At 37.7% G+C, this 17,413-nt stretch overlaps 1 protein-coding gene across 5 annotated transcripts in view; it reads left to right on the forward strand.

The window, feature by feature from the left end:
- Nucleotides 1-17,413, forward strand: part of inf2 (inverted formin 2) — an 86,735-nt gene that overhangs the window by 45,323 nt on the left and 23,999 nt on the right. For 4 of the 5 annotated variants that reach the window (XM_063048096.1, XM_063048123.1, XM_063048105.1 and 1 more), the window contains exons 5-15: nucleotides 1,242-1,275; nucleotides 1,525-1,666; nucleotides 3,665-3,806; nucleotides 7,008-7,658; nucleotides 9,462-9,607; nucleotides 9,760-9,821; nucleotides 10,300-10,402; nucleotides 10,494-10,579; nucleotides 12,540-12,640; nucleotides 13,689-13,759; nucleotides 17,294-17,401. In XM_063048096.1, the coding sequence (XP_062904166.1) occupies nucleotides 1,242-1,275; nucleotides 1,525-1,666; nucleotides 3,665-3,806; nucleotides 7,008-7,658; nucleotides 9,462-9,607; nucleotides 9,760-9,821; nucleotides 10,300-10,402; nucleotides 10,494-10,579; nucleotides 12,540-12,640; nucleotides 13,689-13,759; nucleotides 17,294-17,401 (1,646 nt within the window). The remainder of the gene's footprint in view (nucleotides 1-1,241; nucleotides 1,276-1,524; nucleotides 1,667-3,664; nucleotides 3,807-7,007; nucleotides 7,659-9,461; nucleotides 9,608-9,759; nucleotides 9,822-10,299; nucleotides 10,403-10,493; nucleotides 10,580-12,539; nucleotides 12,641-13,688; nucleotides 13,760-17,293; nucleotides 17,402-17,413) is intronic. The other variant, XM_063048132.1, reaches the window with a different exon arrangement.

Here is a 17,413-nt window from a genome sequence, read left to right on the forward strand (position 1 = left end):
AAACCTTTGGTAAAATATATCAAGAAATACCCGTCACTATAAAGGATTCCAACTTTTGTTTTAAAAGACGTTCAATAATTCCAGACACCACAACTGTGTCCTGGTTAAGTAGCTCAGTAACTGTTGAAGGATGTCAACAGATTATTGGAAAAGGTTATTAATTCCACAAATGTCACTTTTAATTGTCTCAGTGACTATGAATTCTTAAAAAGTAAACACTTCAAACACTGTCAACTTCTGCTTAGATTTAACACAATCAATTTTTTATGTTTCTAAGACTGTAAGATATCCATTTTGCTCATTTTTTGTGCGAGGAGGAGGGATTTGGGGATTGATGACCGTGCTGTTGTTCTTTTCCTTCTTAGTTTTGTGGCCACTTGGAGAAGAAGAATTTCAGAGTTATATACTTCGATAATAAATGAACCTTTGAACCTTTGAAAATATTGTTCTACTTAACACTGATCATACATAACATTTTTAACAAACAATATAACTTTTGAGTGCATGGGACTTACAAAAAAATCTAGTTGCTATATTCATATATATTTTTGTATTGGTTTCTCAATACATTTTTCTGTGTAGTTGTCACTTAAGTCAAGCAGCTGTCTTGGATTAAGCAATTATGCCCCACATAGTTTTCATTAGTATTCTGATCAAGTTGTTTAAGAATCTCAGCAATTCCATGCTGATTCATGCTCTTTCATCGGCCATTCTCCTTAAAGTGGCACATTGTTAGTTCATCATGTTGTATTTCAAAACAGTAAAATATAAATCAAAACTATTATTTAACATTATGAAAAGGAAAAAATGAATCAACAAAAATGCATATTATGTGAATTTCATTATGGCTGCCTCAAATGCATTTACATCAGAGAAACTATGCCACTTTAAGCGTTTTAAAATACAAACGCTTGTATAAATAATTGTTACCTGCTAAACTTCAACAATGGTTTGTCTGATATTTCTACTTTATGTTGGCAATAGCTTGTGCACCAAGTAACCATGTTTATTTCAAAACTGAAAAACAGGACAAAGTGAATATTTGATGCATCCAAAGTCCTAGCTTTCTCAGCTTAGTTAAGTTTAAAGTAAAAATTACCTTGATGCCACTGTTTCTGTTGCTTTTAAATTTATTTCACAAAAGCATTAAATTAAATAATAGTCTTAAAAACAACACCATATTAACTGTACCATTCCATTTACTGCATGCCAAATAATGTTATTAAACTATTGTTTTTAAGGTCTCCACCTGCTGGATATACTGCCATCATTAAGGTATGGATTATTCACACAGATTAGATATATTTAACATAATGTTTCCTAAAATTTTCCTCAAATTCATTGAAAGTTTTATATTCTGACTTTTTAAATGTTTAATTGATGTCTAAATATGAAAGTATTTAACTCTCACATACTTAAGTGCTCTGCTTAAGCCATAGAAAGACACTACCTGATTCAGTTGAATTGGTATTTTGTTCAAGAGAAATGCACAAATATAAACTGGATCATGATGTATTCATTAAGGGATCAAGATGATGAAGATTTATTAGTCCAATGTTTAACCTTTGAAGATGGTAAAGCAGATGATGATGAAGAGCTAATGAAGATTTCTGATGGCATTGATATGAACAGTCATCAAGAAGTTTTTGTAACATTATTTAACAAAGTAAGTGCATGGTTTTCTTTGGATACTATAGCAGAATTTGAAGTGTTTCAATAGTACAATTTCAGTTTAAGACAATTAAGACGAGTGAGTCTGATATTTGGCAGTGCATTGTGATTGGTAGCATTCATGTTTTTCAGTGATTTTAGTTTGTTTAATTGTCTTGAGATATAATAACATTTTAAAGATATTGACCTGCTTACGATCCAGCAATGTCGCCCTTCATTCTAAACAAAGGAGATTTAGAATAATTTTTCTGTTAAGATGATCATGGTGATACAAAGTGATTTGCTTCAATTGTTCCAATGAGAATTAAAGTTACAAGCCTGAAACTTGGATTATACCAACTTTTGCATCAGTTAAAACGTGGTTCAGTCTAGTACAATAGCCAATAGAATCTTAGACAAAATTATGCAATATCCAGTTTGAATGGACTCAAAGTGGTTTAGGTGCAGAAACAGGTACTAAAATGGGACCCACGTGTTACTTAATGTAATTTTGATCCGTGTTGTGTGTTTCCTGAAACTTTATTGCACTGTGTTTAATGAAGGGTGTCAGTGCTCACAAAGTCACGCTCATGTTATCAGTGCAGGAGCAACTCAGTTTTGGTTGTCATAAAGGTGACAACGAATCTGTCCTCAAAAACTTTGTGAGTACTGCTCCATTGAGACATGTGCAATCATGGGGACAAGGAAATTCAGTGTGCTAATGACAAGAAGAGCCTAGTATGAAGTGGTTCCCACAACCTCATACAGGAGTTCCAATCCTGCAGCATGCAACAATGCTAAAAGAAATTTCATGCTGTTTTAAGGTGATCTGCACATCTACAGGAGGAAATCGTTGCTTAAAATGTTCTTTAATATTCTTTAAGAAAGATGCCACTTATCATAGAGTCATAGAAAATTACAACACAGAAACAGGCCCTTTGGCCCATCTAGTCTGCTGAACAAGTTAAACTGCCTTTTTCCATCGACAGTTTAATCCCATCAGGGAAATAGACATGATTTAGCAAGCCATTAAAGCAAAGCTTAAGTAAATCTTTGCAGGGAAGGTCAGATTTACAATCAAAACCCATTACGAAAATCACTTACTAAATGCTTGTTTTCTTTTAGCCAGATGTTAATGTTTCTAATCATGGTTACAGAGACAAATACCACAATCTTCATGGCTTCAGTTATTACATCCTTGTTGCTTGTGCTGCTCTTCCAGTATCATCAAGCAGACCTCAAGCTCCACGTCTCCTTGTTGCTCTTCATCTGGTGCAGGCTTTGGTCCATTACATTGTTCAGAATGAGAGGCTTCTGTTGTGGGGCACACCTAGACCAGTGCAGGCAACAACATCTTTCCTTAAGGTGACCAATACTGCTTGCTGTTGCCATTCTAAAACATGCATTTAGAGCCCTGCTTATACATTTTTCTTCACTAAGTAGGGTGTGGTGCTTCTGGAGATTTTGTGGGAGTAAGTTCTTCACTGATGGGTATGTTTTAGCCTCCTACCTGAGATCCATTCAGAGTTGTCCTGTGAGGCCAGCCACTGATGAAAAAGACAGTTCCAGTAATAGTTTGCTGTTGAGAGCATCACCACCAAGGCACATCATTGATTGAGCAACTTCACAGCCCAAACACAGGAAAAAACATTTCTGTTAGCTAAACACGTTCGGTGGATTTTGAAAGATATCTGAGTCGCCTGCAGTTACTTCTGATGCTGTCCAGTCAGGTGTTCCAATATTGGCAGTGTTCCTCTCTGCATCAAAACAAAGCTACCAGCTAGCACTCTCTGTCCCTAGTTCTACTGAGACCATTCTGACACAGCCATACAAAAGACCAGTTATTCAAGACATTTAAGAGAGAAAATTATCTTGAAGTATTAATAGCTTTATTAGAGAGAAGGCAGGAGGGTGAAGGCCAGAGAAGAGGGTAGGTTTGCTAGGCGGAATGAGTTGAAATGATGGCATTATGCAGTTACCAGACTTTTTATTTTCCTTTTTGCTTGCTCCCTAGGTGAGCAGCTCACCAGCCTCTACACAACTGCTGTCAATTCTTCAAGGCCTTCTGCAGCTGGACCCATCGAACAGCGGCAGTCCTCTGATCTGGGAAGCCCTGGAAATTCTGGTGAACAGGGCAGTCCTGATTGCCTATAACAGTAAGCAATTATTTCCCCCAACTATATTGAAACATATTATTCTCCAATATCAGTACAGCATTATGCAGGTAAAAACTGAACTAAATGTTACTGCTGCTTACTGTGCTAATTGCTACAGTTATTCACTCTTCTCCAAATTTGGCAAGAAAATAATGGCAGTTCCCTACAAACTGCCAACAATTTCCTGTGGAAATCCTGCAGTTGTGCTAGTTTTTCATAGATGTCAGCTACTGTCTAACAGTGGAGTTCCCCTGGAGACAAGTGTGAAAACAGAATGTGCTTCTGTTTAATTTTTTAATGCTTAAATTGGTAATTGATTGAATAGATTTAAAGTTTATTTGATTATTCCTGAAGATCAGAAACAAGTGCTGTCATTAGTTTTGATAGCCAGCGAAGTCATGTGTTGTGGCCCTCTTTCCACCCCACCCCCAATTTTACACTGAAGACCAGTTTTATGCAGAAATTGCTCTAGGCGATGCCACGGGTTATTATCAATCCTTTCCCACCCACCATTCCACAGGCCTCACCACTTTAATTCCAAAGTCCCTGCAGGTATGGATTGGGAAGCTGCACCTGGTCAATCAGGACCATTCCTAGAGATGAGCCAATAGAGGGGATGGTTAATTTATTATCTTCATAATAAGTTGGATCGTACTGATCCAGTCACCTCAGCCAGAATTGGGTCCTTCTCCTCGCTTACCTGCACTGGACACTGGGGCCTCTCTCACCAGGCCTCTACTCCCTGGAGTGTCTGGATGGCAACTACACCACTGGTGTTACCAGCAACACACCCAATGATGACCTTTGATAGTTGGGGATTCACGGCGATGTAAAAGTTATTAAAAGTGAAGTGAATAACTTAAAGGAATCTACCAAGTCTAGGCACCATGATGAGGTGATATGCAGTGAAATAAGTTAAGAGTTTTATCTTCTGAGTTGGTCCAGAAGCCTGGAATTTCTGCATTTCATGGCACACATGCCTAAGTCCCAGACTGACTCATTCTCTGCTCAAGAAACGAAGAAACAGGAAGCAGGAAATTATGGATCAGTTAGCCCTACGTAGGTTATTGTGAAAATACTGGAGTCTAAAATGAAGTTAATATCAGGTAGTTTAGAAAATCATGAGACAATCAAGCAGAGTCAACATAAAAGGGAAACTGTTTAACAAAGTTAATGGAGTTTATTGACATTAGAGCAAACAAGTTGATAAATGGAAACCAGTAGATGTACTGTATTTGAGTGCTCAGAAGACATTTGATAAGGTACTGTACCTCACAAACAAAACTACTGCACAAGAGTATATGTTGTGGGTAATATAATGGCATGGGTATATCATCATTATGTTCCGTGTCATATGACGTGGGTGATCATGGTCTTATCGATTACTATGATTTTTCTTGGCAAGTTTTTCTACAAAACTTGTTTGCCATTGCCTTCTGGGCAGTGCCTTTACAGGACAGGTGTCCCCAGCCATTATAAATATTCTTCAGGGATTGTCTGCCTGGCATCAGTAGTCACATGAACAGGATTTGTGATGTGCACCAGCTGCCCTTACAAACATCCACCCCATCACTTGCTCCCATCGCTTCCTGTGACCCAGATCGGGGGATAAGCAGCTACTACATCTTGTCCAAGGGTGACCTGCTGGCTTGTGGAGGGAAAGGGCATCTTACACTTTTGGCAGAACATGCAGGATCTCCACCCCACCACCCCAATGGATATAGGATTGGCATTAAACAGAAACAGAACAATCATGATAAATGGATCATTTTCAGATTTTCAAAATTTTTGATTAGTAACTACTGAACACTATAGGGTTTAGTGATGACACCTCAACTATTTTATAATCTATATTAATGATTTGATGAAAGGACTGACCAACTAGAACCAATTTTACTAATGATACAAACTTGGGTGGGATTTAATAAACTGTGTATAGATAGGTTAAGTAAGAGGGTAAGGAGTTTGCAGATAAAATATAATGCAGAAAAATGTGAGATTATCTACTTTGAGAAGGAGAAAAAAATGAAAAATCAGCTTCTTATTTAAATTGAGTAGAAGGATGTGTTGAGGTACAAAGTGATCTGGGATCATGGTACACAAAATTCCGAAAGTTAACATGCTGCTGCAAGTATTTGGAAAGGCTTATGGCTTTTATTTCAAGGAGTATGGACTATAAAAAGAGGGATATTTTGATTTAGAAATTTACAGAGCACTGGTGAGATCGCATCTGGAGTACTCTAAATAGTTTTGGTTTTCATATTTAAAGAACAGTTTACATTGGAGACAGTGGAGGGAAGAATTACTGTGTGATACTTGATGAACTAGTGAGCAGTTTGTATCCACACTCCTTGGAGCTTATGAGAAAAAAAAGTGATCAGTTTGAAATGTACACAATTTTGTGGATGTTCCCCTCAGTGGAAATATCAAGACATAGGGGAAGTAACTTCAGAAGGGTTGTCCATTTAAGATAGAGATACTGAGGAGTTTCTTCTCTCAAAGAATCATGAATCCATGGAATTCTCAACTCCAAAGAGCTGTGGAGTTGGTGTCTTTCAATGTAATCAAGACAGGCTGAGAGACATTTGAACTACAAGGGGGTTAATTGGTATGTGGGCAGATTGTGTGATTGTGGTGTTGGGTCAATCATGATTTTATTGAAAGGTACAACAATCTTGATGGGTTAATTGATCTACTGCTGCTCATGACGGGGGGATAAATGTTGTACCTGATCCGTGCATTCAGACCAGGAAGGTTTCTACCATTGATTTTTGGTGAACTTATTTAATGGATCAATGTAAGAAGTAGGAATTGAAGCAGAATAATGATTTTATCCAGAAGAATTGATATGGATGATTTGGGCCAAAGGGCCTGTTTCAATGCTGTGCCAATCTATGACTCCAAACTCCTCTGTATTCTTGTCCCATTGTTCACACTGTCTTCTATTGGCAAACACATGTTTGGAGAATAGCTCCAAAGTTTGTGTCCTTTCATATACAGGGCTCACAGAGATCTGGCAGCCACTTTAAGTGGAAACAAGCCAGTACTTCCAGTAAGAAAGGGGTGGGGGAAGGCCTAAAAAACTACTTTTGTTTAATGAAAAGCAAGTTATTGAGCCATCATTAAATAATTTATTTAAGCAGTTGTAAGTAGGTAAAATTCTGAGGCAAACATTGATTTATGAAATACTTTTCTTCACAGCAAATGAAGATGAAGACATTGGCCTAATCATGGAAAGGCTTGTATTGACTAAGAAATTAGAAAAAGATCAGCCAGTGAAACAAAACGCAAATAAAAAAGCTGTTGAGAAAGCTGTACAAACAGAACCATCATTGCCCACCTCAGCAGCAGGAGTAAAGCAGAAGGCTAGCTCATCATTGCCACCATCAGTTGATAAGGTGCTGCTTTCTGCACCATCATCACCTCCTCCACTGCCAGCTGTGGCAGATGACACAATGACATCTCCACCCAGTGATCTGCACACTGCCAATATACCCCCTGCTCCTCCTCTCCCGGGCACTGTTGGATCTCCCCCTCCTCCCCATGCTCCTCCTCTCCCTGGCACTGGTGGTGTGCCCCCTCCTCCTGCCCCTCCTCTCCCTGGCACTGGTGGTGTGCCCCCTCCTCCTCCTCCACCTCCTCTCCCTGGCACTGGTGGTCCACCCCCTCCTCCCCCTCTGTTCCCTGGTGGTATTCCACCTCCACCACCTCCACCGGGCTCATTTAATGATGCACCCATTGTGGCCTCCCGATCAGCAAATCAACTATATTCTTGTGGTCCACCTCTCCAGCAACCAAAATTACGGATGAAAAAGCTCAACTGGCAAAAAATCTCCCCAAAAATGGCCACAGGTACTGTAAGTCTGAGAACAAGCTTTCTATAAATAACTTGTTATGCAATCTTGAAGGATGGTAGTAAAATTTAAAGTTCAATGGACAGGAGTGCAATGAAAAGTACCTACATGTTTCAGCTAACTGTGGTGCTGATGGGCAAGTTGAAAATGGAATTACCATGATACAGTGAAAAGCTTGTCTTGCATACTGTTCTTAATGATCCATTCATTACATGGTACTCTGATGTATAAAGTAAAACAATATCAAAATGCAGAATAAAGAGTAACAGCTAAGGGAAAGTATAGTGTAAGTAGACAACAAGGTGCAAGGCCATAACAAGTTGCTCATGTGTGTACTTGGTTGCAGTTTCAGGACTGGGGATTAGTATTCAATTTCATTCAGTAGCACAGCAGATCCTCTGCATTACAAGATCCAGCAGCATTTTAAATTAATCTATCATGGTTTGACTCTTTATGACAAAATACTGAAAACCAACTTTGAGCTCTCTTATCCTCCCACCATTTATTTAGTTTGCGCTTGTTCCAGTCAGCGTATGGGTATGTATTGGTGTTTCATTTCTTGCAGAATATCTTGTAATATTCTGGCCACTTATCTACCCAGTCCCCAACTTAACCAAGACTTTAACTGGCTTAATGCTCAAGTTTAGAAGTTTGCTTCTCCAGGGTCTAGGTTTGTGCCTACACAGTCTCATTTTTGAATGTAAATGAACTATGAACACGGCCACTCGCTAGTATTTTGTTTAGAGAATTAATCAGAACAAAACCAAATCTCGACTGTCTGGAAAATTTCCTGATATACTAAGTCAGAAAGGCAATGTAAAATTTCACAGTTCTAAGTACTTTGCATTCACCAGGCCATACATATAGTAGCCTGTCCCATTTCCCATTCTGTGTCTGTGTCAAAGAAATTCTTACTACAATTTTCCCTTCAATGTTGATCTTACAGTCTTAAAACCCAGGACTCAACTGGAGCATTTTCTGATTACTTTCATCTAGAAAGGATGAGAAGTCCTTCAGAGAGTTCAGGAAAGATTTGATGGAATACTTCTAGTGACTGCAAATACAAAATAAAAATGGGAGAATCCATGGTTTGCTTAGGACCAGAGAAGGTTGAAAAGAAATCTAATGGTATCCAAAATTGTAGGAGATTTAAAGCAATTAAACAGAAAGAGATGTTTCTATTATCAGAGTGTTCAAGGACACTAATTGGCCAAAGATATAGAGATGGCAAGAGAAAGTGTAGTGGTTCAGTTGTGATTTTTCTAAAAAAGAAACAGATTAATGTTAAAGGTTTAAAAATTACAAGACTGTAGTGAAAGTGTTAAAATAATTTGATAGATCATAATTTTATATCAGCTTATTGTATAGAAATAATAAATCAGAAGGTGTACTTCTATGCTGCATCAACCTTAGTTTGCAAAGATCCCCTGGGTACATGACAATTGCTGATGATGAATCTGCTCTATGCATCATGTCTAAGAAAAGTTACACCTGTGAGGAAGCTAAAACTTGAAGAGTAGAGATTACAATTGGAGGACAGCAGTTGGTGTTGGTGAGCTGGTTATCAGTGACGGGCATGTTATCCTTGCATTCACTTGGCAGCAGTTTCAAGATAGTTTTTTTTGTAATCAATATGAAAGTGTCTTGCTATTGTGTCCAGGAATTTTGCAGAGAATAGAGACACGTGTGTTAAGAGAACATGCAACTTTTTTATATCAGTCTTTCGATTCAGCCCAACTTGTATAGGAAAATCTTTATTTCTTTCTCCCTTTTGGAAGTCTGTTTGTTTTTTTTTCCCCAGAGAACAATTCTTTGTGGTCATCTATCCATCGAGCTGCTGCATCATCTTTGGATCCAGACTATGCCAGTATTGAAAAACTCTTCTGCTTTCCCATATCAGAACCAAAAAAGAAACAGCAAAATGTGTCAAAAAAGGAACCAAAGGAGGTAAATAAAATGCTGAAAATCAAAAAACAAGAATGTTAGAAGTGAGCTTAAGAAAGTGAAGTAAATCTATAAAGCTTGTTGAGGGAACTAAGAAAGAATCAGGAGAATGATTTAAGCACAGCTCTCTAGTTATACCTTCTCATTTCTGGCAGATCACATTTCTGGACTCAAGGAAAAGCCTTAATTTGAACATATTTTTAAAGCAATTCAAATGGTAAGTTACACTTCGGGCTGCCTTGCACAATTCCCACTGATTTGACGCAAATAACACCTTTCACTGTATGTTTCAATCTTTTGATGTACACGTGATAAGTAAAGCTAATCTTTGATCTAATCTTTAAATGCAACTGTTATTCGCATGCAGTTAATTCCACTGGCAATGTTTCCAATATTAAGTAATTAAACTACATTCTTAACTGGCTTGGCCTCTTCCTTTGCAATCAGTTGCTGATAAAGCATAGATGTATTTTAGATTTACCCGTGTAACTCTGCTGTCGTACCTCCTCCTCGTAGGACAAGCCTGCATATGTCCATGTTTTATTTACCAGAGGACAGCTGAATGCTAGTGGTTCCCTGTAAAACTATTGACAAAACCAGCACAGTCAGTCCATTAGTGGTAACAATTACCTACTAGAAGTTTGACTCTTGGATTTTTGATATAATGACAAGTTCCAATTGCAATATTCTTTCAGTTCTGATGAAGAAGTGGCTAACATGATCAGAACTGGAGACCGATCAAAATTCGATGTAGAGTGTTTGAAGCAACTCCAGAAGTTACTCCCAGAGAATCATGAGGTTAGTTGACAAAGCAGTAAATGCCAGCTCTGATGTTCTAGAAGATCCATTTTAATCTGACCAAACTCTTATTTCCTTGTTCCATGTGCAGATAGAAAATATAAAGGCATACAAAGGAGAGAAGGAGAAATTAGCAAGTGCTGATCATTTCTACCTTGTGCTGCTTGATATTCCCAGGTGTGTATCATGATGCCACTTGAGCACGCAAGTTCATGATTCTGTTATGAATCTCTTTCCAAACGCATCAATTTGCTAATTGCTTATCCAGCTACATTTATCTAGAAATGATGTTGCAACTCAATATTGTCATTAGAAACTGGTCTTCCATAATCATGCAAATATTTAATTTGAAAGGACCGCCTAGCCTCCTGTACCTAATAAAGTGGCCACTGTGTATATGTTTGTCATTTTCTGCTGCTGTAGTCCATTCATTTCAAGGTTTAACGTGTTGTGTGTTCAGCGATGATCTTCTGCACATCACTGTTGTAATTATTTGTAACCACTATTGCCTTCCTGTCAGCTTGAACCATTCAGGGCATTCTCTGCTGGCCTCTGTCATTAAGAAAGTGTTTTGCCCACAAATCTGCCACTCACTTTACGCTTTTTTTTTGTTTTCCGCACCATTCTCTGTAAACTCTGGAGAATATTGTGTGTGAAAGTCCCAAGAGATTAGCAATTTCTGAGATACTCCAACTACGCCATCTGGCACCATCAGTCATTCACAGTCAGTCACTTAAATCATATTTCTTCCCCATTCTAATGTTTGGTCTGACCAACAAGTGAACTACATGACCATGTCTGCATTTTTTTTTGTGCATTGAGTTGCTGCCACATGATTGGCTGATTATGTATTTATATTGATGAGCAGGTGTACCTGTACCTAATAAAGGGGCTACTGAATGTAAGATTTAATCTTTCAAAGTTTGCCAGTAAATAGAACTATATAAGAAGAGGAATTCATGAAGTTATCAAGAAAAAGAGAAAAAGGGCCAGGGGCAGGTACAGGAGAGAAGAACTTATCATATATAAACAACCAGACGTGGAAAGAGATAAATTTGAATTTTGTTTGATTTACAATAAATCCTTACTCAAACCTCGACTGTGTTCCAATTTTCACACTGAGGGTTTTAACTTTTGTTATCTATAGTGAAATACTATACCTGAACAGAAAGAGGAATAAATAATGAATGGAAAAATATTTCCCAAGTTGCACTGTCAGAATCCTAACCATTAAAAACTTAATGAAAATGTATTTATTATAAATATTTCTTTTACTTTTCTTGCACTAAATATGTAACACACTGACAATATCAACAGAAAAGCAATGCAACAAGAAAATCCCAATGTTAGGCAGCCCAATACCACCAAGATATCAACTGGAACTTTCATGTAGAGTTGTAGCACAATTATTTTGCTAACTATTTTGTCTGAATTATGTCCACATTCGGTATGGATCTGAGGTGTACATTTTTTTCTACATTCCAAATCACTTAATGTAATTTCATTTCCATTTACTACAAAAAAAGTCTTTTGTTATCAGAGATCTAACACTAACATATAGCAAATTAAATGTGCTATATAATGACTAAAGTGAATACTGTTGCTTTATTTCTTTAAAATACAAAAAAGTATTTTGGAAGTGAGATTAAAGACATTTTGGTCTCCAAAGTAAAATATTGTTTCTATATATAATTTTCCATAATAATTTTGAAATCTGTTCAATCTATTTAATTCCTGAAGAATTAGGCAAACAGAGCAAAATTCAAATATTGTATTTCATATTACATATAGGTACCAATTATATTAATTTTTATAGTATTTCCGTGATTCAAGAATATGTGAAATAATGGTATTCCTGGCATTTTTTTTTACGTTTTGCTTTTCTTTTTGGTTCCTTACCAAACAGTTTTTTCTTCAAATGTTAAAAAATAAATAGTAATTTAAAAAATGTTAATTTAGTAATACCTGTTTTACTCTCCAGTTTGTCTCTTTGTTTTTGTTTAAGTCATTGTTTTGGCATCTTTCAAAAAGGAAAGATTACTTCTAGTTGCATAACTCTTTGAGACGTGTAAAGTTTTGACTGTTCCTGTCCAGATTAACACTCTGTGCTCTTCTTTTGTTCCTTGATCAACCACAGCTATCAGCTAAGGATTGATTGCATGTTTCTGTGTGAAGAGGCAGCTGTTGCCCTGCAAATGCTCCGTCCAAAAGGAGAATTAATTAAAACTGCTTGTCAAGGTAAATCAATTGGACTATATCAGTAAATATGGTTCTGCTCAGGTTACAAAATAAAACTGCAGAACTCACAGACAGTTGAGCAACATTGTGATTGGTCAGAAATTGGGAAACTAGTGGCATCATTTATGTGATTTGATGCAATTTAATCTGACAGAGTGCTCACTTGTGAATATATTTCCATAATTATATGTTGCCCATTCACAATATTGACATGTATGTCACAATACTTATTCTAAAAAGATTCATAAATGGGTCTTTAATGCTGAGATAAAATCCTGTACTCTGTCTCAAATACTGCTCAACTCATTGTCTGTTTCTATGTAACTTTATGACTTGGCTCCTTTTTATTTAATTCTAATAATATTTTCATTTATTTGCTTTTTGCATTGATAATTCCAAGTAAAAAATGTAATGATAAAGCTTTAATACTAGCCTGCTCACTTTTAAAAGCAAATATAAATACTATTGCTAAGTGTGTCTTTTGTAGGTTAATAGATATGTGTATAAATAATATATAACTGAACTGTTGCAAAGCAGTAAAAACAATTGTAAAACAAAAGCTGAGATTGACCAATACAAGCAAGTATTAGTGGAGGAAACTTAAAGTATGGCCTGGGTTTTAAATTGTAACTGAAATGAGAGGGGTAGAAAGATTTGGGGGTGGCTTGGGTTGAATCCTGGGGATCCAGGCCCAAGCACAGCTACCAACTATTGAACAGAATGGGAGTCAGGAATGTGCACAAATCCTTCCAAGGAGGAACTATAGATGTTGGAACTGAAGGAGATGACAGGAATGAGGAATGGGGAAGCCATGGAGGATTTGAAAATGTGGGGAGGGTTTCAAAATTAAATTATGAATGAGAATTGGTGGAAGTTAGGACATAGGACATGTGTGTATGTGTGTGTTGCTGACATAACTGGAGCTTAATTCCCTATAAACTTTTACAAGCAGAAAATTCTGTGAATGCTTGTCACATCAGACAGCATCTGTGGAGAAAGAAATGGTAAAAGTTTCAGATCAGTGATGCTGTTTTCTGCTTTTATATAGATTTACTTTCTGCTACGAGACTGCCACTCTTCTGTGAACTCATTCTTAAAGTTGGAAACTTTCTGAATTACGTATGTATTCAATGAGCTACAGAATATACTGGTTTTGATATGTAACAAGAATTATTAATCAATATCTAAAATTCATAAGGATGGATAATTCCCCAGGATCAGATGAAATCTATTCCAGAAAGATTTGGGATATAAAACGAGATTGCTATACCCTAACAAAGATTTCTGCAGCTTTGTTAGTCATAGGCAAGGTAACAGAAGAATGGAGGATAGCTAATGTTGTTCTTTGATTTAACAAAGGCAGCAAAGATAGTCCAAGTAGTTATTGAACAGACTGGATAGGCTGGAGTGAAGGAGGTTGAAGGGTGACCTTATTAAGGTTTATAAGATGATGAGTACAGAAAAGTGAGATAGTAACAGTCCTTGCCCAGAGCTGAGGAGTTTAACATTAGACTTCCCAACACTGGCAGGGGTGTAGGGGAACCGTGTTACCTCTCTGAGGGTATAGGTGTCAGGCTCAATTTAAAGAAGATCTGAGGGGTAAATTTTTCTCACAGAAGGTAATGGGTATGTAGATCAACTGCTAGAGGAGGTGGTAGATGCTGCTATTTTTTACAAATCTTAAAATACATTTGGACAGGTACATGAATAGAGAAAATAATAGAGGATATGGGCCAAATGCCCATTGTTTTTATGAATAAGTTGGGTTCAAGGACCTGTTTTCATGCTATGTAGCTGTATGAATTGATTAAATGGAAAGAGACCCTTGCATAGGCAGTCAGGAAATTCTTGGAGAAAATTCTAAGGGACAGGAATTACCTTCACTTGGAAATGAAACAATTGCTTAGGGATAGTCATCATAACTTTGAGTGGAGTATCATGCTTCACTAATTTCATTGAGTTTTTTTGAGGTAAACAAGGAGATTGATTGTAAAATAGTAGATGATATCTATATGAACTTTAGTAAGCCATTTAGCAAAGTTAAAGCACATAGGAACCAGGGTGAGCTGGCTAATTGGATCTTAAGTTAGCTAGATGATGGGAGGAAGAAAATAGTCGTGAAGTGATGATTTTCTGATTGGAAGTCTGACATTAGTGATGTACAACAGGGATTGATGTTGAGATCTTTACTGTTTGTTATATAAATTAATGGCTTGGATGTGGATGTAGGAGGTATGATTAATAAAATATGTAAATGACACAGAAGTTGTTGGTATAGTGAATAACGAGGAAGGTTCACAACTGGTCTATGTCCTGCTCTAAGGCTATAACAGGACATAGATCAGTTGAAAAGTTGAGCAGAGCACTGGCAGATGAAACTTAATCCCAACAAATCTGAGGTGATGCATCTGTAAAGCCAAATATTGGTAGGACATGTACAGTAAATGGATAGCGCACTAAGGAATATTAATGAACAGAGACAGCAGGAGGGATCCAAGTCCACGGTTTCGGAAATAGGCCACACAGGTGAACAGGATGGTGAAGAAGGCATATTTCCTACCCTTTTTTTTTCATAATTTGGTGCATAGGATAAAGAGTTGATACTTTATGCTGCAACCTTTCAAAACTCTAGTAAGGCACACCAGGAGTATTGTACACAGGGGAAATATGGGACAAGGGCAATCCCGTATGGGACAAACCAATTTAGCCCAATATACGGGATGTCCCAGCTACGGGACAGTTGGCAACCCTGGGGGTGGGGGGGGGGTGTTAATCACGACTGGCATATAGGTGATAAGTCAACTATAAGTCACTTATAAGTGGCTAATACACTCAATTTCGTTTATAAAAGGGTTTATCTAACGAATTTAATATTAAACTCACAGCACATATTTTCCTCGCATGAATATAGCGATAAGTCAATTATAAGTCACTTATGAGTCAATAGCATCATCGCATTTTAAGTAACGTTTGGATATTAAACACACAGCACATATTTTCCTCGTATGAACATATAAAATCATTGCAACACACCAATATCGCTGAATCAGTGGGAGCCCTGGGTTTGTTTCCCTGCAACAAGACGGTCCCATCGAGGGGTGATGGGAGACAGCGATACTCGAAGGGGGTTCCTTATGTCCAGTCTATTCCGCAAATTAGTTTTTGTTGCATTCATTGCAGAGATATGTTGGAAATGGAAGCAACGTTTTCAGTGCTTTCGTGGCTATCTCAGGATATTTAGCCTTGACTTTGATCCAGAATGCCGGCAGAGATGTTATGTCAAACATACTTTTCAGCCCATTATCATTTGCAAGCTCGAGGAGTTGATCATCTTCCCGCGCTGACATGGATGACGTGTGCGTAATGACCTCCCATGCGTACAAGTTCAACATTGCGTGACAGGGAACGAGGAAGGGTGCAGCTGACTCGTATTGCCAAATCATATCGTTTCCTCACGGCCCGGTAGCACATGCTTTGCGGCCCAGTGGTTGGGGACCACTGATCTTATGGATAGGTTATTTTTACACAGAGAACATCATAGTATCAAAGCATCACACACACCGAAACGGGCCCTTTTGTGCATGCCCATCGTCATGCCTACCTACTCTAGTCTCATTTTCCTCATTTCCTTTCCTATCCCTGTACCTGTCCAGATGCTGCTTAAATGCTGCAATTATACCTACCTCTTTCACCTCCTCTGGCAGCTTGTACCACATACCCACTACACTCTGTGTGGAACATCTTTTCTCTCAGATCCCCTTTAATATGCCCCTCGCCATTTTATAAAACTCATTAAGGTTTTCACAATCTCTTGCATCTTAGCCTTTTTACCCTCTCACCGTAACTGAAGCCCTCCATTCTGCCAACTTCCTGGTGAATTTCTTCTGCACTCTTTCTGTCTCTATCTCATCATTTCTACAGTAACACATACAAAATGAGAGGAACTCTGCAAGTCAGGCAGTGTCTATGAAGGGCAATGAGCACTCAATGTTCCGGGCCAAGAATCTGGACATTATTTCTGTATTATGGCAATCTCAGTGCTAAAGTGGATATCTAGAACATGCTACCAGAGGAGATACTGGAATCAGATGCAATTATACATTTAAGAGATATTTAGACAGTCAAATTGGCAAGGCCTAAAAATTATGGATGAATGGAAACACTGTAGCTGGGCTGAAAGGTTGGTGTGAACATGGAGGACAGTAGCCATTTCTGTGCTTTATGACTCTATGCCTTGCTGATTTTATGATCATTGATTCTCCCTAAAAATACTGGGTACAGCACAGCCAGTGGAGAGACAGAAATCGTCCCATAACTACTGGTTTTCTCTATTTAATGATGTGTTTAAATCATAAATTTTAGAGGCTTCACTGTGGAATGATGTAACATGCTGGCTTCTTGTTACTAAAGTTACAAGCAGGCCATTGTCAAAAATGGTAAATTACAGAGATGCATTGCCACAAATTTTACTCCTCCAACATAGTATATTTTCAATAAACTAATGAGAACGAAGTCTATGATTGTGAAACATGGCCTATCCCAGACTGTGTCCAATATTAGGAAAAGAACAATGTATTCTGTGTTTATTGTTAATGCATCTAATATTCATTTGTATTAATGTTAATCTATCTCCTCTTTCTTGTACTCCATCAGGGCAGTCACACAGGAGATGCAAAGGGATTTAAAATAAATACCCTACTAAAACTGACTGAGACAAAAGCCAACCAATCCCGGATCACATTGTTGCATCATATGATAGAGGTGATGCCTTAT

Source organism: Mobula hypostoma, chromosome 1 (assembly GCF_963921235.1).
Source record: "Mobula hypostoma chromosome 1, sMobHyp1.1, whole genome shotgun sequence".
NCBI classification, from domain to species: Eukaryota; Metazoa; Chordata; class Chondrichthyes; order Myliobatiformes; family Myliobatidae; genus Mobula; species Mobula hypostoma.